This window comes from Camponotus floridanus, unplaced genomic scaffold (assembly GCF_003227725.1).
Source record: "Camponotus floridanus strain SB8 unplaced genomic scaffold, Cflo_v7.5 scaffold15, whole genome shotgun sequence".
In the NCBI taxonomy this organism is placed as follows: Eukaryota; Metazoa; Arthropoda; class Insecta; order Hymenoptera; family Formicidae; genus Camponotus; species Camponotus floridanus.
Genome location: NW_020229270.1, coordinates 1,700,094 through 1,727,786, shown reverse-complemented (window position 1 = coordinate 1,727,786; position 27,693 = coordinate 1,700,094). Strand labels below are relative to the sequence as shown.

The following is a 27,693-nucleotide window of genomic DNA, read 5'->3' as shown; positions in this document are numbered from 1 at the left end:
ACAATTTAATGAAAATAATCTCTATCATTTTTTAGCATTTTCTTCCATCTTTCAGGCAAGGTAGATTTCGGATCAATAGAAAGTCTAATTTTTTGTCTATGACTCTTATGAAATTATAATTATTAAATTCGTCAGAAATCATATCTTTGATATTTCTAATTTTTTGTCTATAACTTATTTAAAAGAAGTACTGAAAAATGAAGACTTTCATGAGATGAAGACTTGACTGAATTATACATGTATAATATATTAATAAACATTGAATTTTATAAAAAATGGAAAACTTGTTAATATATCTATATAATTTATGAAATATGTCACTGATTCTTTTCAATATCAACTCGAAGTGCAACGCGATTGATCATTAAAGTTAAGTTACATATTACGATATACACTTACTTAACAAATTAATGTACATTTTATATTGGGCGGAGATAAGAAAGACAATGCTTTAAATTCATCAAACATGTGGCGTTTCAGAAAAGAAAAAAGATTTAAAAAGTGCTAATACGCCATTGGTAAGAGCAACATCGTCATCTGGAAAGATTAGATCCTGTTTCCGAGTCGGACATCAATAGCACGTAGATTGGCGTATACGTGAGAAGCAGGTGCACAGCGTCTTCGCGATCGAGCGCTCGTAATTGTTGTACCAGCGAACCAACAGTACATTCTGCACCTGCGCAGTTTAGCAACCTGCGGATCAAAGTAATTCAATATAAAGAATTGTATTACATACAACGCAATCCGTCTATTTCAGAAATACCTCAGAGTGGGACTGTCTACTGTACTATCCAATTGAGCGACGCGATCCCCTAAACCAAGTCTCACGGCGAGTAAGCACCAGTCTCTTCCGTGATGATCAGGTGGATCTAGCATCTGTGCCAATCGTCGTTGCACAGCAGGCTTTATATATTTCACAGGTTGCTTCGGTCCAGGAACGTAATTCTCTATTAATGGTAGCCCGCAACCAACTATTTCCCATACTGTTTCTTGCCGGTCATTTAAAGGATTTTTAAGAGTCGCTTCTTCGAGACTTTTATCGATTAAAGCCGATATAATTGTGCCAGGTGTCCATGAGTGAATTACCTGTAAATGTATCGGTCATATTAGATATAATCAACCTTTTTATTTCATAATAAATAAATTTAAGCTTAATAAATAAATTTGACTTTATTTTCACCGACCTCGTCATATTCTCGAAGCTGGCTAGGACTTAGCCAATGTCTCTCGAGTAACATTCCCGGCGCGACTAATTCAATAGTCGTATCCATCGCGTCTAAGATCACGCTGAGAAGAGCGAAGCATTGCGCACTAGAACTACGTGGCCCGCGAACTTGGATTTCGACGCAACTATGTTCTTCTTCTTCAAAGGTAATTATGCTTTCGCAAGGTCCAAGACATAATTTTGATCCTCGCCACCACTGATATAAATCCGAATTCATCGGATCCCATGCTTGAGTAATTTTTCTCAGTTGCGCCTATATCGATTTTATTATTTTAATATTTCTATTACCATATGTTTTTATGTTGTAAGAACATTAATTACTTGTAAATGCGTAAATATCGCTGTCAAGTGATATAAAGGCGCTTCTTCTGGACAAAGACGTAAACCAGCGTGAGGTAATGCATTTGAGCATGGTTTCCATGGTTCCCATAAACCTGGAAGACGTTCTACGAGATTTAAGCAGGGTATTTCGTATTCCACTTCATCATCATCTACTTCGCACTAAAATGATATTCAGATATAATGATAGTCAGATAATCAATCGATTCGATCGATCAGATCTCTTTTCAAACGTACCGGAACGCATAAATTGACCGCTTGTAAAGCTTGCAAAGCTTGAGCAGCGGGACAAGGACATCGCGCCTGAAAATCTTCCAAAGTATAAACGCCGGTAGTTCGACCACCCAATCGTCCTCTTTGATCGGGACTCAATTGCCAATTTAGTACATCTTGCCAGAACCATTCGGGACTGAGTACTATCAGATTTCCAGGTAGAAGAATGCATTCCCCCAAATTCTGTTATTTTATGGATTTTATAATAGAGAAGAAAATACATATTTTGTAAATTAAATTATAATTATAAACTACAAACCTGTAATTGTAATCCAAGATGTCTACAATGTTCCAAACAAACTAAAGGATTGATCTTTCGAACCTCATTCAAAAATTCCTCCTGTGTGAGCATTAAAGGAGGTACTTCTAATGATTGCACGTACGACCTCCACGCTTCGGCGAGACCGGTCCACACTAAGGCGCTCTATAATATGTGATTAAGATCCATAGTAACGAAATTGTGCACCATCCGAGTAACACATTGATGCGAAAAATATATATACAAGAAAGAGAGATAGAGATTCTTTTTTTTTCTTTTCTTTAAGATTAATAATAGTGCATGTATGTATATATGGGAGAAAGCATTAGTGCAACTATTGAAATACAAAATACAGAGTTTCAGTTTTTATACACATCACTCAGTTAGTTAAAGGAATTGAGAAGTATTTCGACCTGTTTATCAAGATTCGCCAGGGGCACGTACGTAGCCGCAGCACGCGGCGTGTCACGTCGGAGAATACTTTCTGCAACTTCCGGTCCATCCTACATCATGCATTGCATGCATTAAGGCTGATGTTAATAAACATTAATGACCAAATAATCAGCAACTAAAACATATGTTCTTAATAAATTTGATTCGATGTGATTATATATATACATATATATACATATATACATATATACATATATATATAATATAAATATGATATCGGAAACGTTTATTAGAAAAGGTGCGCTCAATCAGTCAAACATCGCAAACGATCAAATTTCGTCGAGAGTCACGAGACATACAAATTACTCTCAATGCTTTCAATTATTTGTACATATATATATCAAATCAACCATGCATCATGGATGATAAGAGAGGAAAATTATTTAAGTGAATACAAATCATTACATTGCCTCCTGGGAGGCAACGCTTGATTTGACAGCAAATTGATACTGGAAATTTCGAGACTGATGAATGAATTATACAGACAACGTACAGCGTAATGAGGTATTCCATCATTGAACAGAACCGTTTCACGAAGAATTAATGCGCACATTTATTACCCATGCTGTACAAATTAGTATGTAATTTCCTGTGAGAATGCAATTATTTACACAAGATTGCATTAGTCACACTTGCTCGTATTAACAAGCTACAAAATTGAACGGTTCTGCTCTCGCACATATTTAATATCAAGCATACTGATATCATGCATTTACTGATATATGATTTAAATGGATTAAAAATATATGGGTTGTATTTGATTGCAAAAATAAAATGTCAAAATTAGAAGAGATTATATAAATTCTCATTACAGCAAGAAAAATTTACTAAATTACTTTACAATATTACTCGTCAATTTTAATTGCTGCATAAAGCAATGAGAAGTAGATAACATCTCTTCTAATGTTACATATGAAGTATGATAAATATTTATATAACTATATACAGAGAATATAATCGCTTCACCTCGAGAAATTCCATCCTTGCACTATTTAAGTACGATCTGAGGAGTTTGAGGCCAGGACTAGAGGGATTAGTTGCATCCAATGCTACCATTTGAGGTTCATCTCCCAAAATCGACGTAAAGTCTTTCAGAAATGGCAAAAGTGGTGCGAGTAGATTGCCGGCATTAGAATTCGGAGCTACAGGTTCCGGCGCGTAAGTACCGACTAAAATTACTTTTACATCATTACATTTGCCGCCAAATCCTTTAATAAAAGAAACAATTGCAAAAATCAGAAATATGTAATTTTGCTTCAAAATAAATTATGATATAAAAAAAAAATTTGAAGCATAACAATGTCTTACCAACGTTACTTGGATTAATGCGGTCTAAAATAAACTGCAGCCAGAATTTTATCTGCTGAAGTTGAACGGTCAACGGCTCTCTCAGACTGACTGTAATAAGATGCACTGCTGGCTGTTGGAATGTAAGTACATAGTGATAAGACGCCAGAAATTCTTCGCGTCCACATAGTTCCCAAAAGACGCACTCGCCACCTGGTCAATCCGTATATTGTTAAATCTTAAAATACTCTAATAATTATTCTTTATATTAGTTCAGTTGCATTATTGCAACTCTATTAAATCAAGTATTTGAATATAATTCGCTTACCTACATTACCACGACTCCACTCCACTCCTTGAGTACCTTCATATTCGCTGTCGCTATATTCAAAGCTAAGAGAACCATGCTTACTTGTCACGTCCAGTTCAATACTTGGTTCTCTCTAAATGTCAATAATTTTTATTATTTAAAATTTATTTCATCATTCTTATTTATATATAATTATGTTTTATATAATATAATATACCTTTGCGCTGCAATTCTGACTTTTAGACCTTCGAAAGAAACCAAAACTAAATATTCCAGATTTCAAAGAATTAATTAATGATGATTTCCCAGATGCGCAATGTCCAAGCAGTCTTATGTGCAGCCGGTCTATCGGTCTGTGCGTTGGTTGCAGCTGACGAATGTAATTTTCGCGCTGATTCGGCTAAAAACGGATTAAAATGAGAATTAAGAATTCTTTCAAATACGAAAAACATTATCGTATTGGAAAAGTGCTTACATTTCGCAATTTATCTAACAAATATGCGATATCCGGATATCCGTATTTAATCGCAGTAACGTCTGCTCGAATCCCACGATTCGTCTTATCGACGTCGCAACCAGCAAGGCACAAATGTCTGACCAAATTAATATGCCCGTGTCGAGCAGCTACGTGTAACGCCGTGAGACCATGTTTGTTCGGTATATCTAGATCGATTCCGCTCTCTATCAACAGAGTCGTCATTCCCTCGTCGCCAGCCTCGCAAGCGATATGCAAAAGAGTGTCTTCTCTCTGAACAATAATAATGTGTTATCATTTTATCCGCGCACTATCTTTTGATATCAACAAAATAAACAAAAGATTCCTCACGGAGTCTTTTACGTTTAATGGAGCACCCTGCAACAGTAACTGAGAGACAGCCTCAACACAGCCTCGCTTCACAGCACTGATCATTGCTCCGCCGAGACCCTGAGGAGCTTCAGATTCCTGTGCATAGAAAGGATAAAATTTTTGTCGAAATCGTATAACTAATTTATCTCTATAATATCATAAAATTATTGTTTTGTTGCATAGCAAGCATAAATTTGAAAAGATTATATTTTTCACTAACTAAGGTATATATGTAATAATAATAAAGAAAAATTGCTTTTTGACTTAAAAATGTATATTGTATATAAAAAATAGTTTTCGTATATATAATATACGATATAACTGTACAACGGATTAATGTCATATCAAGACAAAAGTTGGTCAAAAGAAAATGCATGGAATCGATACATATAACATATTAGAAAATGTACGATAAACCAGTATTATTGGAAATATGAACAATGTTTTTCAGGGACACACCGTGAGAATCCAAGGATGTTTAAGGCACGATTCAGCACTTCCTCTCTCTCTAAAATAAAGAAATTTTTCTTTCTCAAATCTTTTCATCTCTACCTTTAATAATAAAGTTACAAATTTATAAATCTTTTTGTGACTTACTTTGGATCTTTAATCAACAAGGATCGTATAAAGTCTTTGGCAATCTCGGATACATTATTGAAATATTCATTGTCAAATTGATACTGGCAAGCAGCAACATTTGCATATGTCTCTTGCTTGTCCTCGCCTAAAAATGGCGAAGCTCCGCTCAGAAGAATATATGTCAATACACCAACAGCCCAAAGATCAGTTCCCAAGCTAAGTGGTTCATAATTTACGATTTCAGGTGCCACAAATTCTGGTGTACCAAATAATGCTCTGTGTTCTGAACCAGGTACCAGTCGATGCGATAGACCTAAATCTGTGAAAATAATAGTATTTATATCGGTGATTTTAGTGTACTTATAATTGTAGATGTTACCTATTATCTTAATGCTAGGCATCGGTGGTGGTGTCGACAATAGAATATTCTCAGGCTTAATATCCAGATGAGCAACTTGATGGGAATGTAAATGACTAAGTGCCATTAAAACTTGGCGTACCTTAAGAAAAATAAATAAATAGAAATAATAAAAATAATAATATAACTGGATAATAATAGTAATTGGAGTTTTAATAATAGCAATATATTTACCACATGAGCAGCTTCTGTTTCACCAGATGGAGTCCAGTGGAATAATTCACCTCCAGTAATTAACTCCAAAAGCAATACAACTGTTGTTCCTGTATCTATCACTTTGTGTAAGGAAACAATGTTAGGATGTCTTAACCGAGCCAAAAGACCAGCTTCTCTTGCTAAAAAAAATTTACCTTATTATAATGTTTTAAAAATAAATGTATATTTATAATGAATTATAATTAAAACAAAAATATTAATAAAATAAATATTAATAAAATAAAAATATTATACCAATATCTGCAGCAGCTACACCCCTGGCAACTCTTCTCTTTCTCATTATTTTTGCAGCATATAATGCACCAGTTTTTATTTCCTTGCATTTTCGTACAATAGCAAATTGACCCCTATATTTTACAAATTTAGAAACACATTATCAAATAATTAATAATAATTCAAAAAAGAGTATCAAATAGAAATAATAAAACTTACTTGCCAATCTCTTCAAGTAGCTGATAGTTTTTTTCAATCGGCTCATGGTAGACCTCCATTAAAGTATTCCACTCAGAATCTAAACAATATAAACATATTATTGTTATATAATTTTAACAACAATAAACATATTATTGTTGCATAATAAAAAAAATTAAAATTAATTAATTAATTTATGAATATATTGAATTAATTATCATAAAAAAATAAATATTATATGTGTATGTATCTAGATTATTTACAGTTTCGAAAATAAATATAGATACATACACATATATATCAAATAGAATATATACACATATATATATATATATATATATATATATATAATTTATATATATATATATATATATATATATATATACATATATGAACATAAATTAATATAAATACATGATTTTATATGCTTTTTAAACAATGATAAAACTTGAATGCGAAGACGCTGGATAATTTAATAGGATAAAAAAATGCTAGAATTCTCAAATACAATAAAATAATAACATGTCAAAATGACGTAAAGATTAATTTATGACGACGTGATACACAAATCCAAATAGGATAGAAGACCGTTGCCGAAAACTTCCAAACTGATAATCAAATATCACACATTTTACTGGAATTACAGTCGCGACAGCATCTCCAGCATCATGTTTAGAGCAGAGGGTTGAATCGCGCCCGTTGTCAAATTTCGGAACGACGGTCCCGAAGGGCAAAAGTGGATGCAAAGTCAAGCCGATTTCTTACTACCGTTAGACGTTTCCAGCTGGCAAGACGTGCCCGGCATCATCTCCCGATCGTGCTCATCATTCGATCTATCCGGACAGCTTTGAGTCTCGCGAAGAGCCGTTACGAAAATTATGTGGCATCCAACGGCCTTCACCCATGCCCATGCCGGCCGCCCCACACACACAATCGATATGCCTGTGTCGCAGGGAACGCCATCTTGCTACCATCGGGCCGGTTTTCTCTAATGCTCAGTGACGCTCAAACTCCCTCGAGTCACCGTGTGAAAAAACACATACACGCACGTGACTACATAAATAGATTTTTTTTTGTATGTCAAGGATAAAAATTTAATTATATAGAGTGCGTACGCGTGTTGTTATATCGATACTGTTATTTTTAATGGAAGAAGGAAATATTACATTATTTCATTCAAGCTGGTGAAGAATAAATTTCTTTCTAAGATTCTTTTTACAAGACGTAGGTGTATAAATGATTATGTATTTTAAAGGAAAGGTTGTGAATTAAAACTCGATTTTCATAGCTTATTGAGAACAGCTGTAGACTATGCTTGAATGAATCAGTGATGCCAGAAAGAAGACGCGAATTACACGCACACAAAAATTATAAAACCACGTACATGTGCTGCGCAGAGCGTTCTGCGCAGCATTCTACGTAGCTTTCTGTTGAGAATTCCACAACTTTGCTGATTGATGAGGTTATATTTAACCACGTTGGACGTGTAAGCCTTTATAACAATAAAATTAAATATTTTAGAATCATGAAAACTAAACGAATTCATGATAGTGAATGGAAACCTGTGACATTGGAAGGTACCTTAGTGTCCAATGGCATAGAAGGATTAATTGGAATAGAGGAATTGACTGATTATAATTTAGAGCGAAACAGCAAGAAAGGCAAAATTATAACTACAGAAGTAAAATCTGCCGAAGAAAAGAAAGTAAGTAATTTGTTTCATTGATATTTATTTTAATATTTTAAAATTTTTATTAAAATCATTTAATTATAGTCAGCAGCAAAACGCAAATGTTCAGATGAATGGAAAGAAGCTAATATTAACAATGTTGAGCCATCTGTAAAGAAATTAAAAGTCAAGAAAGCTAAAACAAAGAAATCGGATGAGAAAATAAGATCAGATCTCAAAACTAGTAATACACAAATTGATTTTGACAGTGAAGATGATTCATCCTATGATACAAATGATAATAAAAACTTGGAAAAGATTAATGTTGAAGCATGGAGCTCTATGGGTGTTCCTACTAGTATTATAAAAGCTTTGGCTGATCAGAATTTTCATTCTCCTACTGCGATACAAGCTCAGACATTGCCAGCTGCTATATTAGGTCGCAGAGATATATTAGGTGCTGCTGAAACTGGTAGTGGTAAGACATTAGCTTTTGGTATCCCGATAATAAAAGGTATTTTGCATTTGAAAAAGCAGCAGTTGGAAATGTCAATGTCTGAGGAATCTACAAAACATAAAAATAAAGGATCGAGTTCAGAAATAGAAGCTAGAGGTATAGCAATTTTTTTTATTAATTAGTTTGATATTTTTCTTTATAAAATTTAATTAATGCATTAATAGTCACTATTAATTTGTTAAATTTAATTATTTTATAGATAATACTGATTCAGAAAATGAAGATATATCAGAATCCGAGAATTGTGTACATGTTGTGAATAACATAAAGCTTGATAATTGTCAAAATATTTCAATCAAACCTTTGTATGCATTAATTTTGACACCAACTCGTGAATTAGCGATCCAAATAAAGAATCATCTTACTCAAGCAGCAAAATATACAGACATTAAGGTGAGGTTAATCTTTTGAATTAAAATAATATATTATTCATTAGGTAAAATAATTATATTAAATATAATTTTTATTTAATTGTAATTTTATGTTATTGCAGATAGCTGTTGTTCTTGGAGGTATGGCAGCAGTAAAGCAAGAAAGGATATTAAGTAAAGGTCCTGAAATTGTCATTGCTACACCGGGAAGATTATGGGAACTGATTCAGGATGGCAACTCTCATCTAAATCAAATTGATTCTATTAGGTAATTGTCAACTTTTAAACAGAAGAGAAAATTTTTTTTTCTTCTAAAAGATAAAATAATCTTATATATTATAGAAAATTTGTTATATAATTTAGATACTTAGCCATTGATGAGACAGATAGAATGATGGAAAAGGGTCACTTTCAAGAATTGTACGATCTTTTAGAAAAAATGAATGCAAATCCAGTCAAGCTGGAGAAACGGCAGACGTTTGTTTTTTCGGCTACTTTAACTATGGTGCACGATATTCCGGATTATCTTGAAAGAAAAAAGAAACGATATGCTAGGAGTAAAATATATAAACTTACTCCTGGCCAGAAACTGCAAAAGATTATACATTTGTTAAAAATAAAGAATCCTAAAGTCGTCGATCTTACAAAAGAATCAGGTATATATACATTGTCGATTAATCATCGTCGATTGTCAAACAACATAAGAGCTTGTGTATTATCTAGTAATCAAATTAATATTATTAGGTATGGCTGATAACTTAACAGAATGTCGAATAGCATGTACAATCGATCATAAGGATTATTACCTTTATTATTTTTTGAAGAAACATAATGGAAGGACATTAGTATTTTGTAACAGCATTGGCTGTGTTAAAAGATTGTCTACCCTTTTCTCCATACTTGAGTGCAAACCTTTACCTCTACATGCTAGTATGCAGCAACGACAACGCCTAAAAAATCTTGAAAGGTAAAATAAATATACATATAAATATTAAATATATTTCTTGTGAAATTTTTACTAATCAAAAAAGGGATTATCATTAGATTTCAAGCCGATGAAAACGGACTGTTAATAGCCACGGATGTAGCCGCGCGAGGTTTAGATATACCTAACATAGAACATGTAATACATTATCAGGTTCCCAGGACATCTGAGGTGAATATATAAAATATTAATGTTAATGCAACATTATACTTTCACAAGATTGATTTAACAATTATTTTACAGAATTACGTACACAGGAGCGGTAGAACGGCAAGAGCAGAGAAAGAAGGTATTACTATTCTAATGATGGAACCTTCTGAAAAACAAAACTATAGTAAATTGTGCAAAACTCTTGGACGTAGTACGTTAACATGAAAATAATTAATATTCACTTATTAATAATTAAAGAAATATAATAATAACATATATGTAAATCTTTTTAGCACACGATTTACCCACATTTCCCGTAGTAGACAGGCTATTAGTTACTGTAAAAGAAAGAGTAGATATTGCTCGCGATATTGATAAACTGGAATTAAAATGTCGCCGGCAGAATACTCAAAAAACTTGGTTACGGAAAGCAATGGAAGATATGGATATGGTTTTGGACGATAACGATGATGATGAGTAAGAGAAATAAATGGGTTGTTTATATTTTCGATCTGTACACACACAATGTGAACTATATTATTTTTTCATTTCAGTGAATCATCAACAGAATCGGAAGAAGCAGCAGCATTGAAACGACAATTAAAAGCAAAGAAAAATCATTTACGGTCTCTATTGTCCAAGCCAGTATTTCCGAGGGGATTTTCAGGAAAGTATCTTGATGATAATTTAAAAATAGATCCTGCTCAAGATACAGAAAAAGCTATTGAAGTAATGAAAAAAGTAATAGAAAATAATCCCGATAAAATTAAAGAAAACAATACCGTATCTCAGAAAAGAAAGCGACAAAAGCTGAAAAGATCTAGAGTTTAAAAAGACAAAATATATATATTTTGTTTATATATACGAATTGAGTTTTCTAATACTTTCCTCATCGCATTATATTATTTGTTTAATATTCATCACAAAATACGGATTTCATAGAACAATCATGAGTTAACAAAAATTAGATGAATTTTATTTTGTCGCAACTTATACTTACATTCATAATTAATTTGAGCGATTCATCATTTTAAGAAACATATTTTTAACATACATATATGTTTCCTTTCTAATTGTTAGTACATTAATATATGGCAAAGGTATGTACAGGTTTTTGCATTTTTTTGCAAAACCATTCGTACATGTTTTCTTAATACGCATATGCTTATGTAATATAATACATTCCTCGAAACAGCGAATAGAAAGTCGATCGATGAACACAGCCGGTTTGCCTACACTTTAAAAATTTCATTACTCCAAGTTATAATTAAATTTCCTTTTCGTTCACTTTCGTATGATTATAAGCATCATAAACGCGATTTATATAATCCGATAATCTCAGAATACGGTGTTATAAATCACTTCATCCTCCGTACTGATAATAGAATCGATCTGCTCACTCATCACCATCGAGTTCGCATATCTCTCGTTGTCGATCACATTGCGCGTTTCTAAGGACGAGTCATGGCCCTGCACAACGATCCTGATTCGCGCCATCACGTGGCTTCCTGGACATTTTTGCACCTGGTTTACTATCGTGGTATCGCAGATCTCGGCGTAGATCTCTTCGTTTTTATTGTTGGTCCTGACCAGCTTCGGTGGTGACGGCAATGGTGTCAGACTGTCCCTCACACGGGAATAGTTGGGCTGCAACTCGACGCACGCCGGTACTTCCAACACGCTGGTCGACACGGATCTTTGTACCGGTTGCTTGGCGTTTTGATTTTGACGGGTCTGATGAGAGGTAGCTTCTGGTTCCAGACTGGAGTAACGTTCCTGAGATCTCATGGCTATCTCCGGCCTCACCGCAAACGTGAACGAGGCCGATTTCTTCGCGGGATTGCGATTTTTGTTGCTCTGAGCGAGTTTCGAGAATCTCTCGAGAATGCCATTTCCGTTGCTCTGTTTCGTCTGTTGATTTCGTTCCTTCGCCGTATTCCGCTTCAGGTGTTCTAGCCCATCTTTCAAACTTTGCAAAATCGGCTTAGTCTCCGACTTCGGCTTGATCTTCTTCAGATGCATCTCCTTCAAACTCTCAGGTGTTGGATGCAATTTTACGGGCGCCACTCGTGGTTCAGTTGCGCGATCTCCGACCGCTCGACTAAAGTAAAAAATCAATTTAATTGCATAGAATATAAATTTCAATATAATAATCTGACAGAGTTGATTTCTACGATTATATCTTTAATAGAATTTTTAGAGAAATTTAGATGCGTTGAGAAAAATCAGAATTGAACAATTTTATTCAAACAATACAGTTAACAGATAAAAAAATATATTTAATTTTTACTTCTGTAATATTTGATGATTAATTTAAATAATATATTGAAGTCTTTATTTTAGAAAGCTAAACTTTCATTTTATTAAAGCAAAAAGTGTATTAATTTCATTTTAAATCCAATTAATTGTAATTTTACCTGCAAGCTGATAGTAATCGTTGAATTTTCGGGGAGGCCAGCAATCTTGCTTCCGAAGGGTAACCCAATCTTGCCCTTCGTACTCTTGGCGCACCGTTACCGGATACAACCAACTCGAGCATTTCTGGATTATGTACCGGTCTCTCTGGAACTATGCAGCCCAAAACTATTGGACCTCGCGTCGATGTTTCCAGCTGCATTAGACCGCCGTATTCCTTTGGCAACGGCACCGGTAGCGGTCCTGCTATCAACCGTACCTGAAACGACAAATTAATCAATAATGAAAAAAAAATATAATGAAAAGTATAATATTATAAAATATTTTTTAGCGTTGGTTATTAAAAGAGATAATATAAGCTTCATAAAAACAACTCACTCTGAGAGGCAACTGCCTCTTGACGAGATGATGAACCTTGTAAAGTACCGCGTCACTTCCGGTATCGATGCTTCCGTTTTGACAGATCGCGTAAAACTCGCCTCTGGTCGATAGCGAGGCGAATACCTCTCGTCCATGAAGGTCGATGCATTGCGCGTATTGATCCTTTTCGGGATATCCACCGGAAATTCCGAAGGAGACCGAGTTGTATCTTCTCGTATCCTGGAACACAGCTACGAGTCGCAATATCTCGCCGGCTCTGATCGTCGTTTTCGTGTAATGGGCACGCAGATTTCCGTTCTCTGAAAGACGTAAAATGCAAAATTGATCACGAATTGCAGTCGCGATATTATTTGCAATGGGCTTGTGTTGCAAAGGGCTTGTGTACAAAGGGCGTCGATGATCATACAACTCGTTTCTTCGATTATACTGCGCGCGATCCCGTTAACAACGCGTCGAATCTCAAAAGAAGCCCAGCGTATAATCGATCCTGGCAGCAGTCGTGTCCTAAAGGCATCTTTAACGGTACCGAACTAAAAGGCGGCAGAAGTCCTTTCCAGTCATGTCTTCGCGCGATATATTGTGTACACATATCTAATATAGGATCGGAGACTGATCCCAACAGCTGCCGTTACTCGTGTTTTTATCGATAATCCCGTTTAAACGAAGTTTCAGTTTTATCACGTCGTAGTTTACATCTTATTAATGCGTGTCTCATCGGTCTGTTATTAACTAATTTATAATATATGAATATCTAGCCGCAGTCTGACAGAAAAATGTTCGAAACTTCCTCTTTCGAGTTTTACGCTTTTATAACAAGGTTGTAAAATAAATATAAAAGATATTTAAAATATGCATATGAGTATGTAAATAGAATTTTTATCGGAATGGAATTTGATTAAAATTAAATTTAAATATTTTAATGGATCTTTCTTGAATATTTTTTAACTTTTTATTAATGTGCTTTTAATTTCCTCCTTCGACTTTTTAACGATATATAATATAAATAATTAAATATAAATAATTATGAAACGTGATAATTGGCAATATTTTTCTGTAAAAAGGTTTCCTTGCAAAGATATATTTTTGAGCGTGCATTTCTGTTTTTACACGGGTCAAATGAAGATGAAAAAAGAAAAAAATCACTTTCTATATCGCATTGATATGCATCTGGGTCAAGAACGTTGCACTGCTTGACATTTCGCGAGCGATCGTGATCGCGGCACCTTCCAGTTTCTTCTGCCCGAACTTACCCATTTTTGTATGTGTCAACGTATAAGCTCTTAAAGGCGTCGCAAGCAGAAACACCGGTATCCCTGTTTTCACCAAAGAATCCACCTTTCGATAAACACGTGCACTGCCCGTCGTGCTGTTGCCAGATATCACAGAAAACCATCCTGAAAGAATAAAATATTAAATATCAATGCTAGGAATTATAAAGATACATGGTGTATCTCTTCGATTCTATAATATAAATAATATGATAAATATTAATTAAATAATTAATAAATAGAATAAATGTTATAAAGCTTCGACTCCTTTCTTTAATAGATTATTATTATTCGTTTAATAAATGCAAGTAATAAATTCTTCAGAAAATTATATTTAGATTTAATTATATAGATTTTTTGTATTCTATCTTGTGAGATTCACTCTAAAATATAATATAATATATTAATATATCTTTTTAATGTATCTTTTTTAAAAATAATAATCAGTTATTGTAGAAATATATAATTTAATTTAGACATGGAGGAAATAATTTATAGTTTGAATTTTCTTTAACAAGAAAGAGAGGCAGAGAGAGAATCAAGAGTGAATTTTTACGGATTCGAGCAAAAATAATCAGGACTAGTTGGCATTTGTCGAAATAGCAGTGTGCTCGACTCCGAAACGAGCTAAAAACATATCTACCTGAAAAGAAGTAAACTATGTGATGAGGTTTCAGGTAGCTTGTAAAAAAAATAAACCTACCTAATTGTGAACAGGCGATTTTAGCTGTGTGGTTGCAATGGAAATACGGTAGCCAAATGGTTAGTCGACTGATCGAAGGTCAACAGGTTCTTTTGCTAGTCGCTAATTGATTTAAGAATGCCGCCCTGATATGCGAGTGCACGCTTTCATTGGAAGGAGGTAGAATTTTCGACAGGGCGGATCTTTCTATATGGCATTCCAGAGCGAGCAGCGATCCGCACGGCCCTTAAGGACCGCTGGAATGTCCTAGAAAGACCTGCCCTGTCGAAAATCCTTCATCCTTCCAATAAAAGCGAAATTAACACTGAACTATCTTTCTTAAATAATTAAATTACAAAGAAATGGAAAAAAATTAAATTAACTGAATACACAATTAGATACAAGATATAAATGATGATTGAAAACTATATAAAAAAGAATGATCTTTGTATTAAAATACATTTTTTTATTAGAATAATATATTTTTATCCATTTTTTATTATCCTCGTATTTTATATTTTATTGGTTCTTCTAGAAAAATATTCAGGATTCGAGCTGAGCGTCGAGCAATCGCGTATAAAGAAAAAAAAGGGAATGTGTGCGTGCGAGAGGAGAAGGGCAGTTTCCCTTGGGAAAGTTTTTCCGTTTACAGGTTGCGCGCATTAATTCTCTGTTCGAGGTTAACTGATGGAATAATCTAGCGGTCGGCGAGGCTCCCGGTTTTTGTTTGTTCTAGATCAACGACCTGGAAACCCGCGCGCAATTAGACGGATGATATTGGTTCTCTTGGTACGGTCTTGAGAACGCCTCGAAGGGAGTTGTTAATGTGGGGAAGCGGATTTTTTCTCGGTCCGTCCCTCGGCACATAACAGAGGGACGCGACGTCTAGCTCGGGACGAGAGCATGTACCCCGGAAAAGAAATGTTGCGAAAGCATACGCTCGCAATTACACAAACGTACGGCCTTCCCTCACTTTCTATTTCCACGCGCGCATCCGACACAGGTAAGAGATGCCGGGACCCCGCAAGAGAGCGAGCGCGTTCAGGTCGTAATTATAGGGATCGCCGCATCTACTGTGAAAAATCTGCGGAAAAGTTCAAGCATTCAGACGCACGCCAACGATTTTCTAACGCGTCTTATTGTTTTGCATAATTGCGAGATTTACGCGCTTATCGATTCGCGTAATAATGCCCATGAAGTATAAATATTCTCATAAAATTTTATCTGGGCGATTTACTTTTTTGGAATCAGCAACGTAATTACTTACATTTAATTTATCTCTTTCCGATAAAAGAAAAAAAATTGAAATATTATACATAAGTACGTGTATACAATACCTATATAAATATATGCAATTATAAAGCTAAAATAAAGCTTAATTAAATTAGAAATTCACCTGTGTTAAATGATACAAAATATCACATTGATGGAATTTCATAGCATTTAAGTTCTATAAAGGAAACGTCTATAACTATATAATTTTTAATAGAGTTCATTAACTCTCTTCTAACTCCATATCTCGTAAAGCATGCACACTTTGTTGAACAAACACGAGGATGTATGGGAACGGTAGCAGGCAATTTTTTCATGCTTGAATCAACAAATTAAATGTTGCTGAAAATCCCGTCATTTTTGACGCATCACTGCCACATACACCATATTTACGATTCAGAATCTCTGTCGATATATGTAACGTCATAAATGTTGACCCGTTAGCAAACGGAACAAGTTTTCTAAGCTTATTTAAGTTGCAAATTAATTTATTATTTATAGTTTAAATTAACATTCGAAATTAAATTAATATTCCAATATGTAAAATAAATTAGGTGGAATACATAAGAGAGAGTATTTCTCGAAATCTTAAATACGTATTAGTCAATCAATAGATCTGGCATCTCGATAGTCGCGTTCTTCGTTTTTCAAACAGATATAGATATTTTTATATAATATCAGTGAATAAAATTCAATATTAATTTTTATATAATATCAATGATATAAATTTTTAGAGAAATATAATCTGAAATTACTTATTTATTAGGGAAAAATTAAAATTAAAAATAGTTTTTTTGTTGCCAAATATACAGAAATATATAGAACTGAACTATCATTATCGTTGCAATAAAAAAATTCTTGCTTTCAAGCTTTGTAGTTATGTTAGTCTTGATAACAATCAAAGGACTCGAAGCGAGGATTGCAACAACCCAAGAAACCGGATGTTGGCCTGCGCTCCAGGTGCGCTCGTAAAAGTTACGTTAGACATTACAACACGTTTCAAGAATTTATTCTAATTCGTGTCCACTCATTTGGCATAAAATTTCTTTTTAACAAAACAGATCTTAGTCATTGGTGCACGTGGCTCGATATTCATGTGATGTGTAAGTATTTAATTTTTATTTACAAATCTGAATCTAACAACACATGGCACGTGTGGATGGAATTGTTTTCGCTCTATTACAATTAATTTCAATGAATTCTCATAGAGATAAAAAAATATAATTATTTTATTGTGTTAATTTATCGAAAAAATCATATAATAAATTGTATAATTATTTATCAACAAATTGCAAGCGTTGAACACGAAAGGATTTTTTATTTATTCTAGCTGGATTTTTCGCTAGAAAACGTGATTGAATTGAATAGATTATACGTGAGATTTGCGACAGCGATAGAATCGATAGAATCGGGAATTTCGACGCGAGAGATCACCGGTGTCGGCGTGACGTTCCAGGTAAACATTGTGGTATCCAGGTGCGCGATATATGTGTTTAGGAGGAGCATATTAAGTAAGGAAGAGACTGCAGCCTACACACACACACATCTTGCGGCTGGAATCTTTATTGTGCATAATTCACGTTACGCCGCGCGAGACCAATCATTCGGGATATAATATTACCTCAACGTGAATCGAACCGTGACAATAGTATACGGTTCCTGAACTCTCTGTTATCGATAGTACCTGCTACGATATAGCAGAATTCCTGCTATATTCCATTAATATATCCAGTACATTTTTATAGAATGATTATTAAAAATCAAATGGTATAAATATTTTTAAACTAATATTTTTAAATTACAGTAATATTTAAACAATTTATGTACAACATGTTATTACAGAGCATTCATTTGCCTCAATAAATTTACAATAACAAAAGAGAGAGCAGAGAAGAAATTAAATAAAAACGCAAGAGAATTTATCGTATTAAATAAATTGATCGCAGCCGAGGCAAAAATAATAGCATCGGTATTAATCGGTATATTAATAATAATAAAACGTGGGGAGAGAGGGGAGGGCAATTAAAGCGAAGAACACAACGATAGAGCGCGAGAGAGCAGGAGTCGATCGCAATTTATTGGTTGGTAGGTCGCACTTTATATTTTATATCTATAGATTCTATCATTTTGTAGAAATTAGATGAGCCGGCTTCATGAGAGGAAGAAGGAGGAAATGGGATAGATTGAATGTGATCCTTTCTCGCTTTTCTTTTTCTTTTCTTTATCATGGAAGTTGGTTCCTTGCCTAGCCAGCGTCGGTCGCGATACCCCAGAGAGTTATACCCTGGCACGTAATGACCGTTATTTAAAACCAGGGAGACCGATCATTGCCGAGGGCGCGTCTGGCCAGCGCCATTCTTGTCTTGTGTAAGACCCCTGTCCAAGAGGTCTATGCGAACAAATAACTATATATATATAGTTATTTGTATATATATACGCGCACACACAAACATACATATCATATACACATTCACACATCATGTTATAGAAAGAGAGCCGGGACGTCTTCGCTGAACAGGACAGTTGGCAGTAAAACCATACGACTATGTCGGATAAGCCGATCTATACGATCTCTCGGCCCGCAATCACGATCGCAATATTGCATGCAATTCATTCTCCGTTTCTCCGTATGTCCAGAAAGAAAGAAAGAAAGAAAGTTTTAAACGTATGAAATCGCCGATCTGCCGCAACACACACGATCATCAATAATTCTCAAGTTTTGTATCTGTATAAATTGATTAAGCTGGTTACTCTTTATCATTTAAAATTCATATGCATATTTTTTTATCGAATACAATATATATTTTTTATCGAATAAAATGCGCGATACTTTTATTGCTTGCAACGAGAAATAAATATAAATTTTACTTTATACTTTATATATGATATTTATAAAAAGGCATATTGATTTTTAAAGTAAAAAATTTAGCAAGCTTGTTAAACGGATGATGTCTCGCTAAACATCCTTTCGTACGCTATGCATCGTCTACTAGTCTCACGTTGCGTTTAACTTTTTACGAGTCTACCTTTCTTCCGCGCGCGAGATCGTTTATCTTTCTTTTTTTCGCGCCTAAGTATATCGTAAACGTGATTCGTTATAGGTGAACGGTCGACTGTCAAAAGATTTTTTATATGCTGTGTCAAATAAAAACGGGTACGCGATTATCTCACAAGTCGTTCCATAAAATTTTAAGGACTACCGGCGCTATCAACCCTTGCGTGTTAACGGTATAGCGCGGAGAAGAAAAGGAAGAACAGGGAGGAAGACGAGGGTCGTGTGAGACAGGAAGGACGAACCTCGTTCAGGACGTCGACCTCGACGTGTCATCGACGAGAACTGTTCTTTCTTTTTCTCTCGGATTCGATTCCCGAGATTTTACATGCTTAATAAATTACTGTAAACTGAAGACTAGCCTGCTGAAAAATCGTTGACTCTCATCCGAGGTTTGCACGAATGGCAGTTAAGCCACGACCGGTGATTTGTATGTACGATATCGTCCCTATCGGCCTGTGGAATCGGATGCGCGCCTCTGAATCTTCCCCTAGTAATTTTATCTCGGTTGAAGGTTCAAGTTGCACGTCTCCGAGATTCCCTTTCACTGGCGATGATTTGTGAACAGTCGCCGCCCCGAGTTTTCGATGGCATCTTTCTCTTTGTCACACGAGATTGGAACAGAAGAACTCACGTATATCATTGCTGATTGTAATCTTATGTGGCAAAGTATGTAATTGGAATACTTCTATAAAATTTTATGACAATTTTTAGTTTATGATTATTCATGCATAATACGTTACGAAATTATATTAATTTCGCAGCATGTTAGACATAAATATCGACTTTCACAGTCTGGAACGAGCAGGACTGTAACCGTGAATAACATTCGACGAATTAAACCGAAAGAATGTAAAGTATACAGAGTGTTACCGCCATTCTACACACTTTAAGATACATTACACGCGGTTCCGTAACGCGTTTCTTATCCTCTCTCGAACGTCTTCATTTCATCCCTCGCAGACACGATTCCTTGAATCGAAAGCATTAACGTAGAGAAAATACTCAATGCGCTTTTTACTCGACGGGATAAGCTGATTACGATGATGTAAAATGGGCACGTAATGTACGATGCACTCTAATCTAGCTACAACTTATGATTTTCTCCGCCGACGAAAGCCAAACCCGCAAACCTTTCTGTTCAGCCTCGTCATCGCGGGAAAATTGCAATGATAGCGCATAGACGCATGGAATCGCGATGGGTGTTTAATCTATTTTATACTAATTGTCCCGCATGTGTGTGTATATGTGTGTGTTGAATCATAAAATATTTGCTTACAAGCTAGCAAGATTTCAAGTTTTTTTCTAGATAGATGACTAAGTAGATGACATTCTGATACAATAACTATTATTTAATGATAAATTAAAATCCAACTATTAAGAGATTATTTTATTATTATTTCATCGTTGTGGTAATTTTTAATTTTACTGTAATATATTATAAAGGAAAGAGAGTATATAATGGAACTTTTACCGCAATTTTATCAACGTTATACGTAAATTGCTTTTGAGCAAAACAGACGGAAATCGAATGTGACATGTTACGTATCACCGTCGACGTGCACGAGATTACAATGTGATTTCGTGCAACACTTGGAATGGACTTGCATTTAACAGCCGGCGATCGCGCATTTCATGCACGTGCGCCGTGCTAGACAAATGGGATTAAGGTGGATGACGAAAGTGTCCAACTCGGAATCTTGTCATACTGACCGTTTGAAATTTCACGATGACGCACAAGGAAAAGCAGGTAGAGAAAGAGAGAAGAAATCACTTTTGTTCAGTAAAATAGTGAAATTTACTATCGTGCGTTGGTCGGAATTTAAATTATGTGGTATTTGTAGCTTTGAATACTGAGAATTTCTAGTTTCCCAACGAGTCTGGGTCGGAAAGAATCTCTTATTCTCCATAAAACGACAAAACGAAACCATGTGGTCTTAGGAAAAAATAATTCCGCAATTTTCATTGGAAGCGAGATAAAGAGAAAAGGAGACAATTTTAGTCAGGAAAGCCGTTTTTCGTTTTATCCGTCAACGAAAGAAAACGTATAAGGATCATAACGCCGCGTGACTTCTCATTTGCTTCACGCTTCAGCCTCGGCCGATCGTTTTGAGGGACTCGTCGTCGCGCGAGCGAGCCATCCGCTATTTGATCTGCATGTCTGTCTGTTATTTTTTGTACCGAGCGGTCAACAGTAAACGTCCGACGACGTTTCTTTATCACCGCGTCGGTGAAGCGGTCTCGCTTGGTCCGCGAGCAAGCGTTTAAAACGCGGAACTAATTCGCGCCGCGCGAGACGTCTGGCCGCGCGACGATAGAATCGCGTTTTTTATCCTTCCCCACGCGCGATTTCGCCGCGTGAATTACGTGGCACTCGTGGCGAATTCGTGGGCGTGGAGTAACATTTCCCGGCTCAATTTACTGTTAGTACCATGCGACTTATACACGACGTAACCAACCTCGCGTCCGCCTCAAGTGTCAATTTATCCGCCAGCTGTGCACGAAGCTCGTATCCATTCGATACTTCGGAATTTCTTCCTTTTCATCGTGAAATAACGAGCAACCTCAGCACATCTCTCTAAAAACTATTCTCACTCGAAAACTTTGCCAAGAAGAGACGCACGAGAGAGCCGGATCGCTTTTTTTCAGATTCCATTCGTCATCCGCTCTCTGACTGAGTCGTGACTTGACGATATTTCGCGCGAAGAGCTTCAAGCTCGAAACCCTCACGCTGTCAAACAAGCAGAGTGAGAGGAGAAGAGTCAATAGCGAATTGCCGAGGTCATTCCGAACCGTTTCAAAATCGGCATAAGTTCTAATAGAGACTAGAAATTGCCAACACCTTGAACTTTGTCCTGCATTGTGAGTCATTGGTGCATGAAATAATTTATTCATTAGCGACGTGTCTCTCGCATGAATCAGACGAATCGCTATCGAAAAAACCGTATGACAAAAAATCCCACGACATCAATACGAACCTGTTTCCCCGCGATTCGTCAGATATTCGTAATCGATTTACGCGTAATCGCCCCAGGTCATTCATTAATAAGACAGTAAAAGGAAAGTGCGCTAAAATTCTTTCTCAGCCTCGGTTACTTAACATATTTTGCTCACGCATAGTGATCTCATCTGACCAATATTTTCATTAAAAAATATTTTCATTAAAAAAATGTATTTATTAGATATAGTTGACAATTAAGCGCGATACTGTCGTACGCAGTAATAATTCCACACTTCGCTTAAAGACAAAATCAAGAAAAACAAGAGACGTAGTAAAGAAGAAGTAAAGGAAAGTGTGTGGAAAGAAAAAATATCGATATATTGAATAGTATCTTGCACCCGCGCGAAAGAACCGGACGTCGTTAGTTGACGGGTCTCTCTTCAAGCCATCCAGCCATCACCGAGCCTAAACATTCCCTCAACTTTATCTGTCGTCCATTCGATCTAATAGGTGCGTGTTACCGCGCTTTATTGCCTCATAATTTCCATTTCTGACGCCAGAAAACCAATATAAGTCGCGCACGCAGAAGCACCAGAGGCTTGCGAGTTTCGCGACTTACTTCGCCACACAAAGTGCTTTACGATTGAGATGAAAAAAAACGAGTTGGAACATTAATCGTATGATGGAGAGGTCCCACTCTCTTTCATTCCTTCTTTCTTACGCGCGAGATCGGAGCATTATCATTTTTCTTGCAGCCTCTCTTGCGTCCACGCGAGCATCAACGCAAATGCGCGCGCGAGCTCGATAAAGCCTATAACCTGTTCCGATGATTCCAGCCGGATGATCTCCACAACCGTTACCGTTCACTCTGCCAAGCATAATTTACGTGCTACACGCTGTCATTTCTCACGGTCATTAAAAGAGAAGCTACATCGGTATCAACCCAAATAAAATTAAAGACTAAAAGATATCTCTCTTTACAAAGCAAACGCTTAAAATATATATAAGATTTAATTTAATATTCTCGATTTTGATATCTTTTAATTAGTTTTCAATTTACGTTTCCGCATCTTTAATTAATCGCACATCAAATCGCTTTCTGACATAATCCTGCGCAAGGAATAATAATTATCAAAGATTCGATTGATTTTCGCAACTTGTATAATGTCCTCGATGCATCATTCTGCATCAAGGGACGAGATTCAAGTCCCGATGGAAAAAAACTTACCTGGATAACCTTCCGGAATGACGATCTCCGGTCCCACTTTGACGTCATGTCGGTACCGGTGCATTAGCAGGCTCGCTGTGACTCTTAGCGATCGTTGCTGCTGCTTGTACAGGAGCACCGGTCTGCCGCCGGTGCCCTCGAGTCTGACAACCCGTGGTAATGAGAATCGATCCAGGAACTCCCGTAGCGGCATGTATCCGCCGTCGGAGCCGGAACCACCCTCGGCGGTCGCCTCCCTCGAGCTCGGGAGGGACTTGGGCAGCGAAGGCATTTCTTCGCTGGACATCGTCGAGAATTCACCGTTCGATGACATGATCTCACACATCTTGGAATAGTGTCACTTCGCGAACGATTTTCGAAAACATTGAGACAAATATGTAGTCCGATAAATGACGAGATATCAGAAGACAAGGTTGATTCTCGAACGGGATAATCCTATTCAGAATGAGGTCGGAAAACTCGTAACGTCATTTAATCCTCGTAGTGGCGGAGCGAGCGCGACGCTTGCTTTCGAGAGCATTTTTACTCCTCTCCCGATGCCCGTTCATTACCGTTTAATAACGGATACTCGAACGTACTTTCTTCTTCTTCAATTATGTCACTCCGCCGCGGCACGGCAGCTGTCACTTTCCATCTCGCGGCACAATGATAGTGACATTAATCCTTCCAGTATTGATTATTTTTGACATTTTGCGCCACGCAAGAGATTTCTTTCGCAAATTGCAACTGAGAAAGAAATGAAATAATATACACGATGAGTTAAATAATCGTTACGTCTATTTTTTTGAGCAAAAGTTCATTCGCAGTGGATATTACATCTAGGAGATGAATAAACAAAATGAAACTTGCTTCACTAGACACTAAACTGTTACCCGAGGCAACAGCGCGCAGTGAAATCGAGGATTGTGAAACACCTAGTCGATTTTTCCTCGGCACTGTCAAGGTGATTGATCCGCTTACAGATTTGCCACTTTATGTTACACTTTTCACACGTGCAACAAGTCATCTGTTATCAGTCGGAGCAGTAGCGTGTGCGCGTTACAATTTAAAACCTATCACGATTTATCGATAATATTCTCGCGATTGTAAACATCGAGCGCGGATGAGTAACGTATCTTTCTTTAGCGGCAAAACTATTACGATCGCGGATATCCGCGATGATCATCGACGTTTGAAGAAGGTCCATGCACAGGTATCTTCTTATAGGAAAATTATCGGGATCTATCGATAATATATCCGCGAGAGATGGTTTACACCGGCGAGCAAGCGATGAATATCCGCTTCTCTGCACGAGGTATCTTCCGGACGTCCTATTCCCGATGATGAACGACGATGAGGCTCCTCTTCCGGGCTGTTTCGTTTTCGTTAGCGTTGCCAAGGCGTCCGAGGATAGATGGATTCGATGGGCGCGCAATCGAATGATGGATCCCGCTTGACTAACCGAGCCGCTGGCTCCTCTCTTTCTCTCTATCTCTCCTTATGCGAAGGCAGTTATCTCCCGCAGTTCGATCCCCGTGGCGTTTATGATTTACCGGTGCAGTCGGCTTTCTTTCGCCGTTTCTTACGCGGACCTCGCGAGATATATCTCGTGGCGTGGACGCTTTTATTGCTTTATACCGTGCATGCAAGCCGCGGGGTGCCTTCGGACTCCTCGATAACTGGGTCTGAGCTGCATCCTGGTAGCCTCCGAACAGGACCTACCGTATACCGCGAGGGAAGACGAGGTAAAGAAGGAGGTAGAGAGGTCCCGCGGGGATATCCCTCAGACACCTTGTCGGCCGAGGTCGCGATGCATCGCGGTGGTCTGAAACAGATAAGCAGGAGATACAGTCAAAGTATGCTTCCATCCACGGAGTTTGATTGCGGCAATGCATCGCTTTATAAGTCGGAGCCGGTATGCTCCTTTAACAAACGCACTTATGTTTATCGCAGACTTGATACGACTTGCAACTAAAGTGGCAATTTTTCACAATGTACAAGCAACAAGAGTCACTGTAGGCAATTGTATTTCTTTCACATTTGCGCGAGTAAATAGATTTAAATTTTCTACAATAGCAATTTTATATCAAATAGCCAAATTTAAGATAAAAATTTGTCAGACACATCTTGTATTTATTTAGAAAGATTTTTAAAAATCGCGGAAAAAGGAATGTTTATTTTTCAATTTATTATTAAATGCATTTTAGTAATAAATTGAACAAATAAATGTATCTTAATAAAAAATAGAATAAAATATATTTAAATGAAAATATTCTAATTCACTTACCGCACACATTTGGCGTTGATTTCCGAAAGATGACGAAATCGAATGGTCCAAATTTCGAGAGCAATGCGTAACTTCTATGATCTCTGGCTTTCCGCGGAAGGATGCGCCCCGCATCTCTTGGAGAGGATCCGATCGGATCGGCGGACGCGAAGTCACTGACGCCCGGCTCGGACTGAGTCGAGTGTAAGAGGTCCACCGACACCAAGAGCTGAACACACACACGATCGTCGTCGTATAATCGTTTCGCTGGTGTGTGTGTTCCGTGTGTGCCGCCACCTCTATACCAGCGTTGTCAGTACCAGCAGTACCAGCGCCTGAACCTCGCCCGTGGAGTCCCTCGGTTAACAGAATATGCGAGCCGACTTATACGTGGGTTTATTCAATATAAGATTCTATTGTTGCCCGCGAAAGGAGCTGTTACCCCACAGGAGCCGCGCGCACCGCCCTCGATACGTATACTTCCTTCCTAGGAGCACGTAATAATCGCTCGTAATAGTAGTCGAGTCTTCGTGTATGCACAGCAACGACGAGGCACGAGCAGCTGACAATTGCGGCGTGCTGAGATTAAATGGCAGCTGATCAGATCGCGGTTGGGATCAGAAGCTACTTCGAAGGTAGATTAATCTCAGGAGAAAGGAAAGTTTGGGACGAACTTTAGACTAAGCATTATTTCATATACATTTTGTTTAATTTTGTACACTGTCAATATAATTCTTTCTCGGATAATAACGACAGAGATATGTGAATTAAATTTAATCCGAATTTCTTGCAAGTTTCTTAAAATAAACAATGTTTCCTTTTATTTTCGATATTAAAAATTCTATTTTCTTCGATGCATAATTTTCTCGATAATCGAATTCCTTAAAAATTACATTCTGAACAATGAAAATATAATAAATAAGATGCACTTTCATAAAAATGACTAAAATGTTACATGCAATTTCCTTATATGACTATACTTAAATAAAATGAATCCAAGTCCCTATATTTGGTAACACTCGACTGAGATTCAGCGACGATTGCATGTGATAGCCTTCTTCTTGCGCGCTCGCAATGATTGCGAATACATATACATTGTCTTGCACTTCAATACGGATGAAGATCGTAAAAAAGAGCAAACCGCTGTGATTTCCGAGTGGGCGGAAAGTGGAACGACCTTGGATTGAATTTTTGTCGAGCGTGTATATTACCGGTGCGGACTGGCGTCCGTTACATCATTACGGATTTCTCTCTCACGCGATTCTTTTTATGGAAATTGCTAAGACACATAATAAGGATCTTAACACTCACTAGACGGTCTTTAATCCTATTAGGCAAATTAGGATGAATAGGAGGCAGAAAAAAATATAGTAAAAAATCTAAAGATATTCAAATAATTACTGTGATTTCGAAATTATGGAAATTCACAATATATTTTACAAATATAAATTTTTATTAATATTTTGTTAATTTTTAATTTGTTTATTGTTAAATGTTTAAGAGAAGAATTGTTTTAATTAAAAAAAAATTCTTCGTATTTACAATATTTCTGCCCGCATTCCTGCATGTACAGAACATGTTACGCGAGTGTTAATGTTACGCCAAGCGAGAACATCAACATGGCAATTATACACGTGATCGTTTGCCGGTTGACAGACGGAGGAAATCATTAGTCCACAACCGTTAAATTCGCGCATGAAAGCGTTATGCAATGCGAATACGCAATATCCTATTCCTCCGATCGTATGATATAATCATCGCAATTATCGTCATCGTCATCGTCATCATCATCGTCATCTACGCCATCATGTACATCGATTCTCGTCATTCGCGCTACGAAACATAGGTAGATTTCGATTCGACCATTAAGCAACCGCGCGAATTTCCGCCTGACTTCTCG

At 36.6% G+C, this 27,693-nt stretch overlaps 3 protein-coding genes across 6 annotated transcripts; 1 reads left to right on the top strand and 2 right to left on the bottom strand.

The window, feature by feature from the left end:
• Positions 1–313: 313 nt before the first annotated feature.
• On the bottom strand, positions 314–7,577 carry LOC105248856 (death-associated protein kinase 1-like). Of its 4 annotated transcripts, none has more exons than XM_025406625.1 (20): positions 7,383–7,577; positions 6,639–6,717; positions 6,441–6,553; positions 6,165–6,325; positions 5,952–6,072; positions 5,591–5,891; positions 5,453–5,501; positions 4,973–5,089; positions 4,622–4,894; positions 4,364–4,546; positions 4,165–4,279; positions 3,858–4,049; positions 3,516–3,757; positions 2,510–2,599; positions 2,097–2,261; positions 1,802–2,020; positions 1,547–1,726; positions 1,185–1,478; positions 764–1,086; positions 314–693 (listed from the first exon to the last, which is right to left on the bottom strand). In XM_025406625.1, exons 1-20 carry the CDS (start codon positions 7,423–7,425, stop codon positions 534–536), a joined length of 3,420 nt encoding a protein of 1,139 aa, XP_025262410.1. In that variant the 5' UTR covers positions 7,426–7,577; the 3' UTR covers positions 314–533. The 4 variants fall into 4 exon arrangements, with proteins under 4 accessions (XP_025262410.1, XP_025262412.1, XP_025262411.1 ...); XM_025406627.1 differs by having other exon boundaries at positions 4,985–5,089; XM_025406626.1 differs by having other exon boundaries at positions 7,386–7,575.
• Positions 7,578–7,856: 279 nt separating this feature from the next.
• Positions 7,857–11,217, top strand: LOC105248861 (ATP-dependent RNA helicase DDX24). The gene is made up of 10 exons (XM_011253903.3): positions 7,857–8,322; positions 8,392–8,899; positions 9,003–9,196; positions 9,297–9,442; positions 9,538–9,830; positions 9,919–10,141; positions 10,219–10,330; positions 10,403–10,520; positions 10,603–10,786; positions 10,864–11,217. The coding sequence occupies exons 1-10, from the start codon at positions 8,143–8,145 to the stop codon at positions 11,138–11,140; spliced, it is 2,235 nt and encodes a 744-aa protein (XP_011252205.1). The 5' UTR covers positions 7,857–8,142; the 3' UTR covers positions 11,141–11,217.
• Positions 11,218–11,359: 142 nt separating this feature from the next.
• Positions 11,360–25,980, bottom strand: LOC105248872. The gene is made up of 6 exons (XM_011253913.3): positions 25,815–25,980; positions 23,549–25,352; positions 14,356–14,499; positions 13,103–13,404; positions 12,727–12,983; positions 11,360–12,410 (listed from the first exon to the last, which is right to left on the bottom strand). Exons 2-6 carry the CDS (start codon positions 23,871–23,873, stop codon positions 11,648–11,650), a joined length of 1,791 nt encoding a protein of 596 aa, XP_011252215.1. The 5' UTR covers positions 23,874–25,352; positions 25,815–25,980; the 3' UTR covers positions 11,360–11,647.
• Between the last annotated feature and the right edge of the window lie 1,713 nt (positions 25,981–27,693).